The sequence below is a fragment of the Mixophyes fleayi genome, chromosome 6 (genome assembly GCF_038048845.1).
Source record: "Mixophyes fleayi isolate aMixFle1 chromosome 6, aMixFle1.hap1, whole genome shotgun sequence".
NCBI lineage: Eukaryota > Metazoa > Chordata > Amphibia > Anura > Limnodynastidae > Mixophyes > Mixophyes fleayi.
Window position 1 is genome coordinate 86,737,855 of NC_134407.1, and position 15,579 is coordinate 86,753,433.

At 35.7% G+C, this 15,579-nt stretch overlaps 1 protein-coding gene across 1 annotated transcript; it reads right to left on the minus strand.

Annotated features, from left to right (window-relative positions):
* Window positions 1–1,434: 1,434 nt before the first annotated feature.
* Window positions 1,435–15,049, minus strand: SNCG (synuclein gamma). Its single transcript, XM_075217008.1, has 5 exons — window positions 14,622–15,049; window positions 8,611–8,652; window positions 7,649–7,776; window positions 4,018–4,089; window positions 1,435–2,032 (listed from the first exon to the last, which is right to left on the minus strand). Exons 1-5 carry the CDS (start codon window positions 14,740–14,742, stop codon window positions 2,012–2,014), a joined length of 384 nt encoding a protein of 127 aa, XP_075073109.1. The 5' UTR covers window positions 14,743–15,049; the 3' UTR covers window positions 1,435–2,011.
* Window positions 15,050–15,579: the final 530 nt, after the last annotated feature.

Here is a 15,579-nt window from a genome sequence, read left to right on the forward strand (position 1 = left end):
AGACAGTACTTTCAGATTGATTTGGCATGGTGCAGTGACAGGAAAACATTTTTTTATAATAATAAGTGACCTAAAAAATGTTGCACAATGCATAGTATGGCCCTCCTAACCAAGGGGCGGCTCCTAGACGAAGGGCTAGATGTACTAAGCTGCGGGTTTGAAAAAGTGGGGATGTTGCCTATAGAAACCAATCAGATTCTAGCTGTCATTTTGTAGAAGGTACTAAATAAATGAAAGCTAGAATCTGGTTGCTATAGGCAATATCCCCACTTTTTCAAACCCGCAGCTTAGTAAATCTTGCCCTAAGTGTCATTCTCCTAGAATAGGATGCTATCTCATGTCCTGTGTGTATATAATGTGTAGACCTATTATAAGCACTGCTCTGGACCATGAAGCTTGTTTATTTCCATGTTCAGTGTATTATCTATCACTACCCGTGGTGATATTGATCACATTGTATGTGATTCAGTATTATGACTTTCCACAGGCAAGATAAGTACCAAGACAGTTACAGAAGACTTGATTCATCTTCAGGCTTCAGGCTTAAGTCCAGTTGCATGCCGTATCTTGTGTGAAATTGCTCTGCACATGCTTATAAACGGACTTTACATCAGTGAATGCAAGTTCATGCAAATCAAGTCCAAACGTTCCGACTGCCTATCATTCAAAGAATGGAATGGGGGAGGGATGGTCTGATGCACGTAGGCAATTTCCAGAAAGGACACACCAAGGTCGAGTACATGCTCATTTGTCCGATTCAAGCTCTAAGCGTCTCTGAAGTACGTGACTTTTAGCCGTATCACTTGCACCAGCTACAGGGTAGGTTTAAGTGCCCACTCATAGTGATGACGGGCTCGTATGCATGCTAAAACATGTGTTTGAAAGTAAGAGAAACTGTAAAAATGCATTTTATGTACAGTTCGCACTAAGAACATCTTGATGTATGTATTTCATGTAACAAAAATAGAAAAAAATACATTTATTTTGTTAATGTATTTAATATTTACTTTGTCCATGTGTTATAATGGGACTTTATATTGCACATATGTATTGTGCGTATCCAGCAGTGTGTTTTGTCTGTCTGCATACACCATGTACCATGGACCTATAATCAAATGGAAACGTTTCTTGAGATCCTCCTGCACTTAAATACGGGCATACGTACGTGAAACTTCCATCCAGTTTTAAAAAACACAAATTGCGTCTACTTTGCATTCCAAAATGAATCGGGCCCAGAGTGTTCATATGTAAAGTGGAAAAATTGCCTATTTTTTATCATTAAAACAGTGTATGTGATATATTACATTCTGCTACAGTATGGGAATCTTTACAAGTAGATATTAAGTTGTCACAAATATTTTTCTCATGGAAGCAACATCTCTTAGAGCTATAGATTTTATTTATTTTTTTGAGAATGCAGCAAGAATTACACACTAAACTCAAACAGTTTTATTTGTGTAATTAAGAAAGATCATTTCTGGTATGGGAGTTAAAGTGCCGATATGCTAAAAATTGAATAATCAGTGAACAAAACAGAATTAACAGTTGTACAGTTAGGGTTCAATGACAGACATTCGTTTTACAGGTAGAGCTGTTTATACACATTAGACACAAGAAAATGAGGACTGATGTCAAATCAAATAAAAATGGAATAATTCATAGGGCATATGACATAACAAATTATGGAAATGTTGACAAGTCATTTTCTAGGTTCCAATTACAGTATATGGAAAATCAAAGGAAGACTAGAAAACATGATTGTGGGAAATTAAGGGAATTGTTGAATGACCCCAACAGATAGAGAATGGAACAAAAAGTTGAATGAGTGATGTATGATGGGATTACTTTAGCTGAACATACAGTATCATGACATGAATCCATAGATCTACGTGATAAACTGTACAATGGATAGTGGTTGGATGCCTTTAACTGTGGAATTAATGGCTTCCCTGATGTGGCATTAGCTATACATCTTCTTCAAGGATTCTCAGCAGTATGTAAGAACAGTTGACTAATTCTCCCCATCACCAGCCTGCAATGAAGCAAAGTTGTGTTTATAAACAGTCTGTAAATGTACAAAAGATGGAATAAAAAGGAAAAAAGAATTAAAGCTAGTGAGACAATCTATTAGTTTAGCATCACTATGCTGAGTGCTCTTCATTATTATGTATTTTGTAACAACAGAGCATAACCGCTATGAGATGCTGAGGGCACCATTATCTACCTATCATTTATGATGATGAATGTCCTAAACAGCAAGGTACTGATCCCTTGCAGTGGCTGATCCAGACCCTATTCCTGGACTTTTGTCTGTGCCTTTGTCTCTTTTCCCACACCTCTGGGTGCTAAACATATGTATACAGCACCGCCGCGGACGCTTCTTTGACAGCGCCGCGGCTGCTGTATAGTACAGTGCTGCCGAAACTGAGCTTTTTGGGTGGGGGGGAATTCCCCCCTTAAAAATCCTGCGTGCGCCCCTGCTTAGACTCCAACATAAGACATAAGGCCAGAGGCTATTATTACCCCAGGCCTCAAATGTACCAGGAGCACTAGGAAGATATTGTCCCCTGCTGCACATGGAAGAGGGAAAGAAAGAGCAGCAATTGTTCAGACTATCAGTATTATGCATTTTTGCAAGGGCACAATAAAAGGAAACATTTATCAGAGAGTAATTTCTACAATAAGGTAACAGTGCTATGCTATGTGACATAGCACCATTATAGCCAGCTTGTTTTGATAAACATTGTTAAATTGATATGTATGAAATATGACAGTTTGCAATCTTACACAAAGTCCACCTTGGGTGATCAGGCATTTTCTTGCACTAGTAAATGTTCTAACATTCTGACTGTTGGGATTATAAAGAGTCTTTGACGAGAAAATAATGTTGTATTGTTAAATAGCTTGTCTGTTTTACAGCAGTGGTTAAGTAAAAGCTTGTAAAATAAAGGGCATTTAATAAACAAATAATAAACGTGTTAATTCATCTTTCACAAATCTCTAAATGTCATCAATCAAATATTTCAGGTAAATATTCATTTCATACATGTTAAACCTTGTTGCATACCTTGGCTGAGCTGTAACAAGTGACTGACCTGCAATTTAGTACCGTGAGCACACCAAGCGGCTAATCGTATTAATTATTCATTGTGAACTTAAAGTGGCAGCTTAAAGACAAATGTAGATAGCTGTTTAACCAAAATAAGTATGTTTTCAGGAGTTATAAGCCATGTATATAACATATATATCCAGACCATTTTTGTTATGTTATTGATTTAAAGCCTTGCAAGTAGAGTAAAAATGCTGTGCTTGTGTGACATGCCAGTGTGTGACGTTCCACATTATATTATATTAATTATTATATTATGTTATTATTGTTGATTGTTTGCAAAACTGCAACAATTAGCTTTCCTCAATGTAGTGCAAGTTAGACAACGAAAGCAAATGTCTGATTGCTACACATATTCGCATATTTGACCTACAAATTAGACCCACATGTCTGCTGTGCCGTTCGTTTTATAGTTAATAAAGTTACCATATAATAGTATTTAAAGTGTTATTTTTCTTGCAAAAAATATGTTGCTGCTTCAGCAGGGAGTCATATAAGTATAGTTTGATATTCTCCATTTATACAGGAGATCCCAGCTGAAATAGCACATTAGTTGCTTCTGTTGCTTTCATTGTATTTTCTAATGTTGCATAAAACTTGTAAACTGCAGGATTATTGAACAATAGTTAGTATCGTTGCTATGAATACTATTGATGTTCAACAATTATTCAGAAAGGTTACATTATATAGAGGACTTGCGCCATTGTGCCCATGGCAACAGCCTAATGGTAGCAACGGCCTTGATTATAAATTATTTTATAGCTGTTACTGTTACCAGATTCCAAGTAATAAGTCACCTTCCAGTGTTCCATTGATATATGAATGAGACAGGCATAATGGTAACAACTGATAGAGAATGCATGCATGGTAGTTTTAGAGCCCCGTGTTGGACATTTTTCATTTCCTACCTGCTCAGCAGCTTCTGTGGCTTCCACAGCTGGTTCCTCTGCAGCCGCTTCTTCTGGATGTGCAAGGTCGTCCTAAAGTTTAAGAAATATTTTACGTTAATCAAAAGCACAAATCAAATGCCATATTGTCAGAAGCAGGTGAATCTAATATTCTGAGTAATTGGGATGAAAATAATGGAAGACTAATGCAGGTGGGGCTAGAAGTAGGCAGAAGAGGCAGCAGTCTAGGGCCCCTAGACTAGGGGGCTCAGAGCCCAAACCTATCAGTGTGAGTATATATTTTGCTGAAGAAAAATAGCAATAAAACTGCAGATCATGTGCTTTTTCCCCTGTGTGATATTAATTTACGGATAGCCTAGAATTACTATCTATAGTGTATCTCTTATTGAGCATATTGTATTTTTTTCTTGTTCCCCAAAAGTTCACACAGGAGTTTTGTGTGTGTGTGTGTGTTTTGTGGGAGCAGTGGTGTGCCTATCTGTTATAGAGTCCACTACAGTGACAGCTTTGTCTGCCCTCACAGGAAATGATGAGAAAATGTCCATTACTATTGTCTCATAGGTGTATAACATAGTTTAACACTATTCACAGCTTGGTTCCTAATCAGTGCAAATATTAGATGGATTAGTTAATAATGAAGGATATTTAATATAAAATATTGCCAAAATGATGTGAAAACCCTGTAACATATAAACATTGTGTTTTATCTATTGAAATATTAGTGATAACTTCTAACTATGACATCATAAATGTAATATTTGTCTGTTAACTAATTAGCTGAACTTTATAACAATATATGGCATATTCACAGATTGTGATCTGCGTCCCAGAATACAAGACAGAATTAGTGATGCCACACAGGGCATGAATTCTGTATACACAGATTGATCAGGAGTACAAGGTTTACAGTTTAACAAAAGCTCACAGAAAAAGTGTAGGAAGGTGATGAATTTGGAAAATAATCATAATTTATAACTCAATGCCCAGTATTTTTTCTGCCTTTCCATGCAACTATGATGAGTTTGGAATTGGTGAATTAATATAGTGTGATAAGCATTGCACAGATTACCATAAACCCCTTAATGTGTAAGTAAATGAGTACAATTTGACTCTAAATGTTGCTTATTCATATTGCATTTTATCCCACCCATTTCAACTTAATACTGCACATCCAGATTTCATTGCAGAACTTCCCTCCTGTACCTGTTTTTCTAGCACAGACTTGTTCAACTGAAAACCTCAAGTTCCCACAACCAGCTCATTAGGAATAGGGAGTTTTCCTGACGGATTTTATCATGACCTATTTTATAATCTTATTTCATCATTGCTAGGTGCGTTTGTGTCCACCCAGGAACACTACAATAGACTATGTTCTATATTTTATTTATCCTTTCTGAATTCAGTGTAGCGCTGAAACATGTAATAGTTTCTCCATAAAAAAAATATAAAAACTGCCAACACTCTCCTTTAGGATCACAACTTTCATTGTAAAGTATTGTTTTTGGCGTAGTTGTTATTCTTTGTAACTTAAACTGTATGCCAAAAAATTACTCATTTTTACCAGGAGCATTTCTATTGGCAATCATTATTAATGTATTTTTGTATGTTACATTTTAGCTTTATCTAAGAATTACTTTGCATTGCATATATTTTTATAAACTTGGGGATTGGTTGCTATAGGCAAAATCTCCACTTTTTCAAACCCACAGTTTAGTAAATATACCCCTTGGTCTTACAGCTAAAGTAAACTTTTTAAATCAATGTTATTGAAAAAAATCGATTTCTTCTTTTTGTCATATTTTGGTAGCTGGTTTGTGCCAGGATGTCAGAGAGTGAATATTTTGGGGTTCCCAATAAGATTGTTTTTAAAGTTTATATTAATCTTAGGATAGCCTAGGACATCACAATCTATTAACTAGCCCTGTTTCGTTTTCCTCAGCCGCTGTACGAGGTCCATAATTGACATACTTTATATCAGCCATGTACAACATTTGTTGGTCTGAGGACCACATTGGGAGACTGCAGTCATTTAAAGTGGGAGAAATTAAACGTAATTTCTTACCCCAACAGCTCCCCTGTAACACCGCCCTGTAGTAATACATTTCCATCCTCATCTTTGTAGTAACAGATATTTTCCCCATTCCTTCCTTGTACTGCTTTTGTCAGGGGCTGGCTAGGTTGGAGAGAGGGTATATGCCACCCTGGCCAGTTACCTTGGGCTGGGTCACAGGGCTACCTGAAATTTTTTTCCAAGTCTCACTCCCCTGACCATTCCCTGGCTGTAGTATTTTTGTTTCAGCACACCGGGTCCTCTACTATCTTTCATGCGACCTCATGCAGTCCACGGACCAAGATTGTGCATTATATTATTTAGTGCTTTATTTGTTTTTTGTTGACTGTGAAGTGGCTTTCATTTTGTTACTTCCTAAGCAGATTATGCCTTGTACCAACAATTGGTAATACCTGTTTTTAGGATCTAGATATCAGTGATTATGTACAAGTGCTTTAGTTCAGATGCCTGACCTATCCTATCCATATTCAGAGGAACTACTGCTTAAGCTTAAACTGTTTCGCTTTAAACAAGTCTGGTAGACAGTTTTCATTGCAATCTTTCATCTATAGAAAAAAAAGGTACATTGTAACTGTGTTTCTGGTTAGTTTTTCTCATTTCATTCCATGTCACAATGAGTAATCATCTTAATAGTATGTTGTCATAGATTTGCATGTTCTAAATGCATTATATTTTCTACAATATTAGTAAAATGTGTATTGAACTTCCAAAATCAAAGTGAGCTTTATGTACTTGAAATTATTATGAACACAGATGTAGCATTAAAATGAATTTCGCCCAAAGAAACACTGCAACACTGCACTCTAGTGTCACAACAAGGAATCTTCTCTCTGTGTTAAATGTTCTTGCTCTCAAATAATTTTCAGTAACAGGAAGGAGATTATTTCTGTTGCACATTCTGGGACTGAGGATTCTATTATATTTATACTTTCTATTTGCAGAATAAAAATTATATTAACTAATACTAAATATTTGAAATAGATCACAATTTCTTACAATATAAAGGCTTCTTTTTAGGAAGGCATATTGATAGTTTTTATGTAGCTAACAAATCACAGTATTAATAATCATAATAACAGTTAATATTTGACCAAATGTTCCATGATTTTTTAATTTTACATATGTCATGCTATATGAAATGTAAAATTGGAAACAATAGGTAACTTTAATTCATTAATTTGTCCCAGCAAAGTCTAGAACACCCACTTAAAAAGTAGAAAACTTGCACTACCATGCCTAGATTTGTGAAAACTATACATAGACCTGGGCCTATGGTGGCAGCCTGGCTGTTGCTTCATTATTTTAGCCAATTTATGTTGGTATGAATGTCAGGATAAAAAAAAAAGTGCACCACATACAAATTTAAGTACACAATCTGGCTATTTTCCTGCACTTGGCTTCTAATAACCCTATGTTCTTTTTACGTACATTGTAGAGGACACAAATACATTAATTGTTGATAACTGAAAAAAAGATGAAGACAAACACACTTTGCTTTAACATTATGTACAAGACCTATATGAACGATTGAATGTAGAACAATGTCACAAAATGAACCACCTTTTTTACAATACCGGCTGAAGTTACAACATTTTCTGCGCCTTCTACGGTCTTTGTAGCGACCTGGTTTACACCTGTCACCACGGCTCCTCCCACCACATTGGCTTGTTCTTTGGTTTTTTCAGCAACTACAACAAAACCAATGAGGAGTAAATATTTTAACAATGACTTCCTTTCAACACAGCAGGTCATTTTCCTTTAAAATTATGTTTTGACTATTGACGATTTCCATCACTTCCGTATGGATGTCATGTTAAACAACGTTATCTTTAAATAGCACACAAAGGAGGTAGAAATAGTGACATGACAATTATAATACGTCAATCGTTGTACTATGATTCTATTGCTCTAACTGCATTATTACTGTGAAAGTTACCATATCTAATACTATAGTTTTGCCTGCTAAATTATATGTTTATTTATATAATGGTTGTCTGGATAGCTGTCTATATATATCCACAGTGTACTTTAATAGGACGCAGCTCATGATTATATAATTAAAACAGACTGTACACGTGGGCTAAGTTATGAAAAATCTACAAATCAAATTTCAGAAATGTAGTTTAGTACAAGTTTAACATTCGTTAAGCACATTGGGGCAGGAAATAAAATATTAAAAGGGGAAATGACTTCAGTATATTCCACATGAAAGGACACATTCAACTAAAACTGTTGTTATCAGGATAATAAGATTCATTTATGTTGTCTCAATAAGCCGTCATACTAAATTAACCATTGTAGCTAGTCTAGTGTAGATAATAAATACGTAGTACAAAATTCTAACACTACCTATGCATATACCATTTGTAATGAATAAAGCAAAATCTTCACTTGTAATTTTGCCCCAGATTTGCTCTAAAACAGCTTAATAAACAAACTATATAGTCTCACATACAAAGATTGTAACAGATCAGTGACACCTATAGTTGGTGCTATGCGGCTAAGTGCTTTGTCTGACTTACCAGTGTTGACACTGTGCACCACACCCTCCTTAGTTTTGGTACCTATGGCAAGAAATTGAGATAATGTGTCACCAGTCTTGATGTTTCGGATTCCAAAATATTTTAGTTTAATTGGACGTACAAGCCCAAATAGCAAAAGACAGTTACTTAACTTGATACACACAATGAGATTTATTACTTTACATTCTTGTTTTACTCCTATGTACCATCCTTTTTAATAGTACAGAAAAGTCAGTCATTCAATTAATTTTTTGCATTTGTTTTTCCATGAAATCTGGATTTAATACATTAATTATAATTATTATAATAGGTGCTGTTCTACAAACTTAAAAATATTACACAACATTATTTATAGTAGACCTATTATAAACCCCTTGAATTCAGTATGTGAACAAAGACTGGAAAACACAAGGGATGGATAGGATTGGGGGATGATAAGCCAGTGATCAGGTGACACTAGTGACCATGTTATGTCTAGTCATATATCTGGTCATTTCAGATGCAAATATTTGTATACATTACTGGGGAAATGGAACTTTGTGTACACGTAATGAATATGTATAATTAGTTAAAGATGGTACTATTGATGGTGAAGAAAACACCAAAGCACCTATAGGCCATTGCTTACTGTATGCAAAGATGTGGTCCATTGTCCAATGTTCCTTTGTACTTTATTTAGTATAGAAATATTATATGTTGGTATGTCTGCTTTAAGTTATTTTATTAAAGTATCTATTACTAACTAAAGCTGAATCATGTTATTTAGCACTCTAAAGTGTTAAAAAAAATCTTAATAGACACACATAAATAAGGAAGCAGGCCCATGCAAAAAATCACTGTGGCAGGCTGTGGAAATCCCTGTGGAATGCTATAAGAAGATTGTTGGTATTTAACATTTTTCCTTGTTTTTTTCAGGCTGATTCTGGCTGATTTTGGACTACCATGACAACCACAGTCATATAACACATGATATAGTGAGTGGGGAGGCTTCGGAATGCCCCTTTCTGCACTGTGACATCCTTCTTCTCCCCCCTCTGCCTCACAGCACAGGGATCATGAGTTATTATTATTATTATTATTATTATTATTATTAACTTTTATTTATATAGCGCCACTAATTCCACAGCACTGTACAGTCCCTACCCCATTGGGGCTTACAGTCTACATTCCCTAAAACACACAGACAGCCAGACACACATAGACTAGGGTCAAGTTGTTAGCAGCCAATTAACCTACCGGTATGTTTTTGGAATGTGGGAGGAAACAGGAGCACCCGGAGGAAACCCACGCAAACACAGGGAGAACATACAAACTCCTCACAGATAAGGCCATGGTCGGGAATTTAACTCATGACCCCAATGCTGTAAGGCAGAAGTGCTAACCACTTAGCCACCATGGCATTATCTGTGTGTAGTTTGCTTGGAGAAACAAAGGTTTTATGAACAGAACTTCTTACTATTATACATACTGTATAACGCTTATCAGTTACATGTGTTTGAGAGATACAGCTTCTTAACTCCACATTCTGAGATGTGAAATTTATCAACTCATATCTCCAGAAGCTACATTTTATAACTAATTTGGTGAATATATTCCTATCTGGTCAGTTGTCTTAATTTCCCAGGTCTCAGATTTTCAATATTTGTCTCTGTAATTCTGGTCGCTACAGTATGTTCCTAATTTCAAAATTGTCCAGTGCTACTTATGTGTCTTATATCAGTGATGGGCAACAGGCAGATCCAAGGTTGCATGTGGCCCTCCCAGCCTTCACCTGTGGCCCCCAGCTCCTTCTTTCTTTATTGGCAGATTTGTTTAGCTTTTACCTCTTGAGTACAATGTCTGCTGATAGGTTAAGACAGTCTGTTGTTTGGGCTCATACTTGCTCATTCCAGGAGAGGGGACAAGTATGATCTATGAACATGGGGGAAGCAGGATATATTAATATAAGAAACATAAAATGCTGGCAACAACATAATTCTTTCTGTGGTTGTATCCAGGGGACAAGTAAACTGTGCTACACAGTAATAATAAATCAATGAGATATTATTTGCACAAAACTTGGAAATGTGTATACTAACAATTGGGGTTTTGCTATTTTTTAATATCAAAATATGAAATGAGCTGTGTATGGAAAAAAACTCTCTGCTACATGTGTATGTTTAGAGTCTATGGGATAGATTTGTCAAATATTCTAAAAAGGAAAGATGAAGGGGTTGCTCATAGCAACCAATCAGATGCTAGCTATCATTTTCTAGAATGTACTAGATAAATGATAACTTGAATCTGATTGGTTGCTATGGGCAATACCTACACTTTTCCTTCTTGGGAGGTTTGATAAATGTACCACTAGGAAAGCAATGACCTATTGCAGCACTAAGAAGAACTTTTTTGACGTATTCTAAACCATCATTTATTCTAGTGAAATCCATGTTAAAGCCATGTAGTTGGGCAAGCTATTTAGTACAGCATGAGAATGTAAAGCAATATCCTAGATCTATCTGTCATCATTATTTTAATATGGGTCATCTATTATATATTACCTAACAACTGTACAAAAGTAGCAACGGGTGTTGTCACAGGTGTAACCAGTTTCTAGATGTTGGCACACATATGTTCTTGTCTGTGCTGGTTCTGCCCTGTACTGCTTTACTTTCCCAGAATAATTAGATTTCCTGTAGGTGTGGGGATAATTGGTTCGAGCAGGGCTTGGTAGCCGCACCCAACCTCTACGGTGCTCTGTGCTAAAGGGATATCAAGACGCCAGAGACTGCTTGTTCTATCATGTTGCAGGGTTACAGAAAGTTTGGAATAAACTGATGCTGGCTTTCGAGTGAAAAGTAAATCAGTTGGGTAAAGCACTGAAAAAATAAATTTTAGTGATCACTATTTTAAAGCTTAAACCCCATCATTATCAAGAGGATTGCGACAATTCATTTGTGCATAGACTCAATTGGCTCATTTATTGCCAGAAGCAAATGCTTTATGTTTTAGGCACATGCATATGCTTCATACTTGTGTCTTAAGCCAACTGTTTTTTTTAAATAAAAATCTTTGACAGTTCTTTCCTTTTTATAATTCAGGACTTGCTTTTTTCCATTCATTTGATAAAGTTCTAGACCTTTGTCTCCCCCATGTTTTAAAAACTGGCATTTTAAAATATTGAGAATACTGTTGACGAACATTTTCATATTATATGGTGTAATAGATTAGACAGCAATGTTCTAATAAACCTTCTTAGTGAATTTGTAGAGATGGTATTGCTTATATTGGTACCTTACAACAATTTAGAATGGATAAACTTGTCCTATTGTATCCCTATCCCTATTCCTGGCCCATGACATATAACTGCAAAGGCCCAATGCATCAGTAACTCTGTTATTACCCTGTGCGCCATGAGGGATAGACTCAGCACCAGCTGCAGAGGTAGTAAAATAGCCATAATTATATCTTTAAATATAAGAGTTTGTTTTTTTGCACCCGATATATTTAATGATATGAAATGTAATATCTTTTGCGAAGTAACATGCATTACATTTATTACATTTTAACCATTCCACGTCCATGTTTATTTTTGGTGTAATCATTAGTAGGTGCAAATAACTATTGGAGAAAGAAATGTCTGTAACTATTAAATGAAAAAGGGATACACGTTAGCCCACCATTGTATTGCACTATGTAATATATTTATAGAGAGTTATTTATACTTATTGTTTTACATTCATATTTACTGCAGTAGCAATTTTCACTTGACCGGTTTTCATTTTAACAACAGTACAATGACCACATAGATTTTCAAAGCAGTTTGCAAATAAACCCCCAATAAATGCAAAATTTCAAAATAACATATCATAATGTATAATTATGTATCTGAAGCAACAATATTATACGTATCATTGTAGTTCCACTATAACAAATGTCAGCTAGAATAAGATAGCAGTGAAAATACTCTACTTCTGATATTCATTATTTTAAATACTTGCTGAATTTGGTGAATGTCATATATAGGGTTTCTGTTGCCTATGTAGCAGTCTGGTTTCATTCTTTATGAAAGAACTGAAAGCAATATGTACAAATTGGTCTGTGATGTATAATAATACCCCAGCAATCACTGACTTTACTTTCCAGACATTGATAGTCTTAGTACATACATATCTGGCTTGATGTTGTAATTTACTCTTCTGATGTCCCTAACAATTTGCTGAATATAATTTGTTGTGCTCAGAAGAGGGTGTTGTTTTTGTGTATTTTGAACAGGCAGGGATTTTTTTTCTCTTGAAGAAGAAACATATCTAATAATAATGCTACTGCAGTGTATCTGACACACCCAGCTTAACTCTCATCAGTCATTGTTTTCATCTGCCACTCCCTACAACAGACAGAAACCTGCATGGGTCTTCTGCAATGTGCAGAGATCTCACAAGGGTTTGTAGCACTGTCTCTGTAAATTACCTGAATGTATAATATTAGTATAGAAAAGCAGGACAGGAATAGGAATAGTAAAATACCTGCAGAATACCATGTACAGCTGTCTTATCATAGGCAGTCATGAATATTTAACCAGTTTTAAAAGTTACATATCAATTACAATTCAGTAGAAAACGCCCTGTCATGGTTTAGAAGCCTGTTGTATAGTGAATAATTTGAATGGTCAGGGATATTTGAAATTGTACTCAAATAACTGTTAAAGTATAAGATAACAGTTATGCTAAATTAAAAAAATCCACTCGTGTTAAATATCTTTGTATGTGCATATAAACACAGTTTTATTCTGTTCCCACATATATGCACAGTACTGTTCCTTACCAATACATTTTCCTATGGTAAATAATTTTATTACATGCAGGGTGCTGCTAAAGCACAAATACAACTGTATATATTGAATATTTATCGTTACTAAATGACAAATTAATATTGCAGGTTGACTTGTGTAAGTCCATTGAAAATGATGTTTGCTAAAAGTAGACATACCATGCTCAATTAGCCCCTCTAATAAAAAATATTTAATCTATTCCCCTTCCCCCATTAGAAAGCCACAACAGTTCTCACAGAAGGTCAAAAGCTAGCAGAGTTAAAGAATAGCATGACATTTGTGCAGATATAGTAAAGATAAATAGATATAAAAAAAAACCCCTATGATTCTCCTCTGTATAAATAAAATGGGACATCCATGAAATTGATCATCAGAACTTTGGACAGCTCACATTTTAATTGAATCTAGGCCCACTCTATTCTTCAGAGCAGGCTTCTCCAGTAAGATGTGTGCTGTGATATAAGCTGGCTCTCTCAAACATGTATTGATCCCTAGATGTAATCTACTTATTTCCCCTGAGTGTCTGCAATAATCTCCCCAAAGCACGAAGTGGGTGGAAAAGAGCTGACTAGAGTTACCAGCACAGTGATTAACCTTTGTTCACCTACTGTACAGTAACACAATTGGCTAATCAATACATTTTATTTAAGTTCATTAGTAAATGTGTTATATTTTTAATGGCAAAATGTATTAATAAACAGAGCAACTAATATGCAATAATATGTGTCTTAATCCTTTATTTCTCTTTTAAAAAAAATACTAAGTGCATTGTAGTTTTACTGATCTGTAAACGCATATAGATCATTTAAAATTCTAATTGCATTTGTTTAATGCTAAAGTTGTAGAATTATCTCTGCATACTCTTATTTTATTGCACAGTATTACATTGCTTGTTTTGTTTCTATTATAGTAGCTTTATTAAATATGTCTGCATTAAAAGTACAGAAGTACAGGGAAATTCAAGGTCATTTTCCAAAGGTGAACTCTTTCCTATTCCACATACTAAGCACATTGACACTGTCAATACAAATTAATAATATCACTGTTGAAATGTACTAATATTTTACTATACTTGAACTATGGGTTGGGCAGGGCAAGTTTCAGCAAGTGATAACTGATTAGGTCCCTAGTGTGGGAAATGTACATTATGCACAACATGTAGTATGTTTTGTCCTCAAATACCATACTTGTATTCACTCACCTACATACATCACCCCCTCCTTGGTCTTCTCTGCAGCCTCTGTCACACCCTGCTTGGTTTTCTCTGCAGCAGCCACCACGCCTTCCTTAGCTATTGAGAAACCTTTCTTAAAGACATCCATGCTAGCTCTGTATATGCAGCAAAGTTTAAGAGACTCCTGGCCTGCACAAGATGATCTGCTGGTCCTCAGTAGAGTGGTGGTTGTGTGATAGTTTTCAGAGCTTTCTCCAGCTTCTTATCAAATTGCTGCACTGCAGTCTGTCCAATGACTACAAGTATCCAACTCTAAAATATTCATGATGTATATTAGAATGGTACAGTTGGGGGGGACGGGACCTGGAGAGGAGGAGCAGGGGGTTGAGGAAGGCATGGATGAGTGCAGAATGAGGGGAGGAGGGAGATCTATCGATGCGAAGGACCACTGGAAAATTTCCAGCTACATCTAGAGCTGGAGATTTGCTGTGCTGCAGTATGATACACTCATTCAAGGACAAGCTGCAGATGCAGGGAAAGATGCTGTACAAGCATAACCTGCATCTTGAAGATTCAGTCTGCGTGAAATCTTATGCAGAAATGGTTTATTAACCTTTTGTGCAGATGATTGCACTGAATTTAAAAACACAAATGAAAGCCATTGTAATATATTATACTTTCTGTATAAGAGACGCTAATGATACTGGTAAAACTGGATAAGAGATGTTTATAATGTGCAGGTAGGAAGACAACTGCTGCCAGGCCACCTGTTCGAGGGATCCAACTGCAACTTGAGTGCATCTCAGTTTGGGCTATATGATTTGTCATTGCAACTGTGGCATATGTAATAGACAATGCTAATGGCGGGTACTGAAACAACTCGTAAGGCATATTTCAATAGTCTCTGTAAGACACAGGATAGATAGATAAAGGAAGCAAAATACAGCCAGTAAACTCTGCTCTATCAATGTAACTCAAATAAAAT

Coding starts and splice junctions, on each gene's coding strand:
- SNCG (XM_075217008.1), bottom strand. CDS start 14,742: ATGGATGTCTTTAAGAAAGGTTTCTCAATAGCTAAGGAAGGCGTGGTG. Junction 8,653..14,621: donor GGAGGGGGTGATGTATGTAG/GTGAGTGAATAC, acceptor TTCTTGCCATAG/GTACCAAAACTAAGGAGGGT. Junction 7,777..8,610: donor GGTGCACAGTGTCAACACTG/GTAAGTCAGACA, acceptor GTTTTGTTGTAG/TTGCTGAAAAAACCAAAGAA.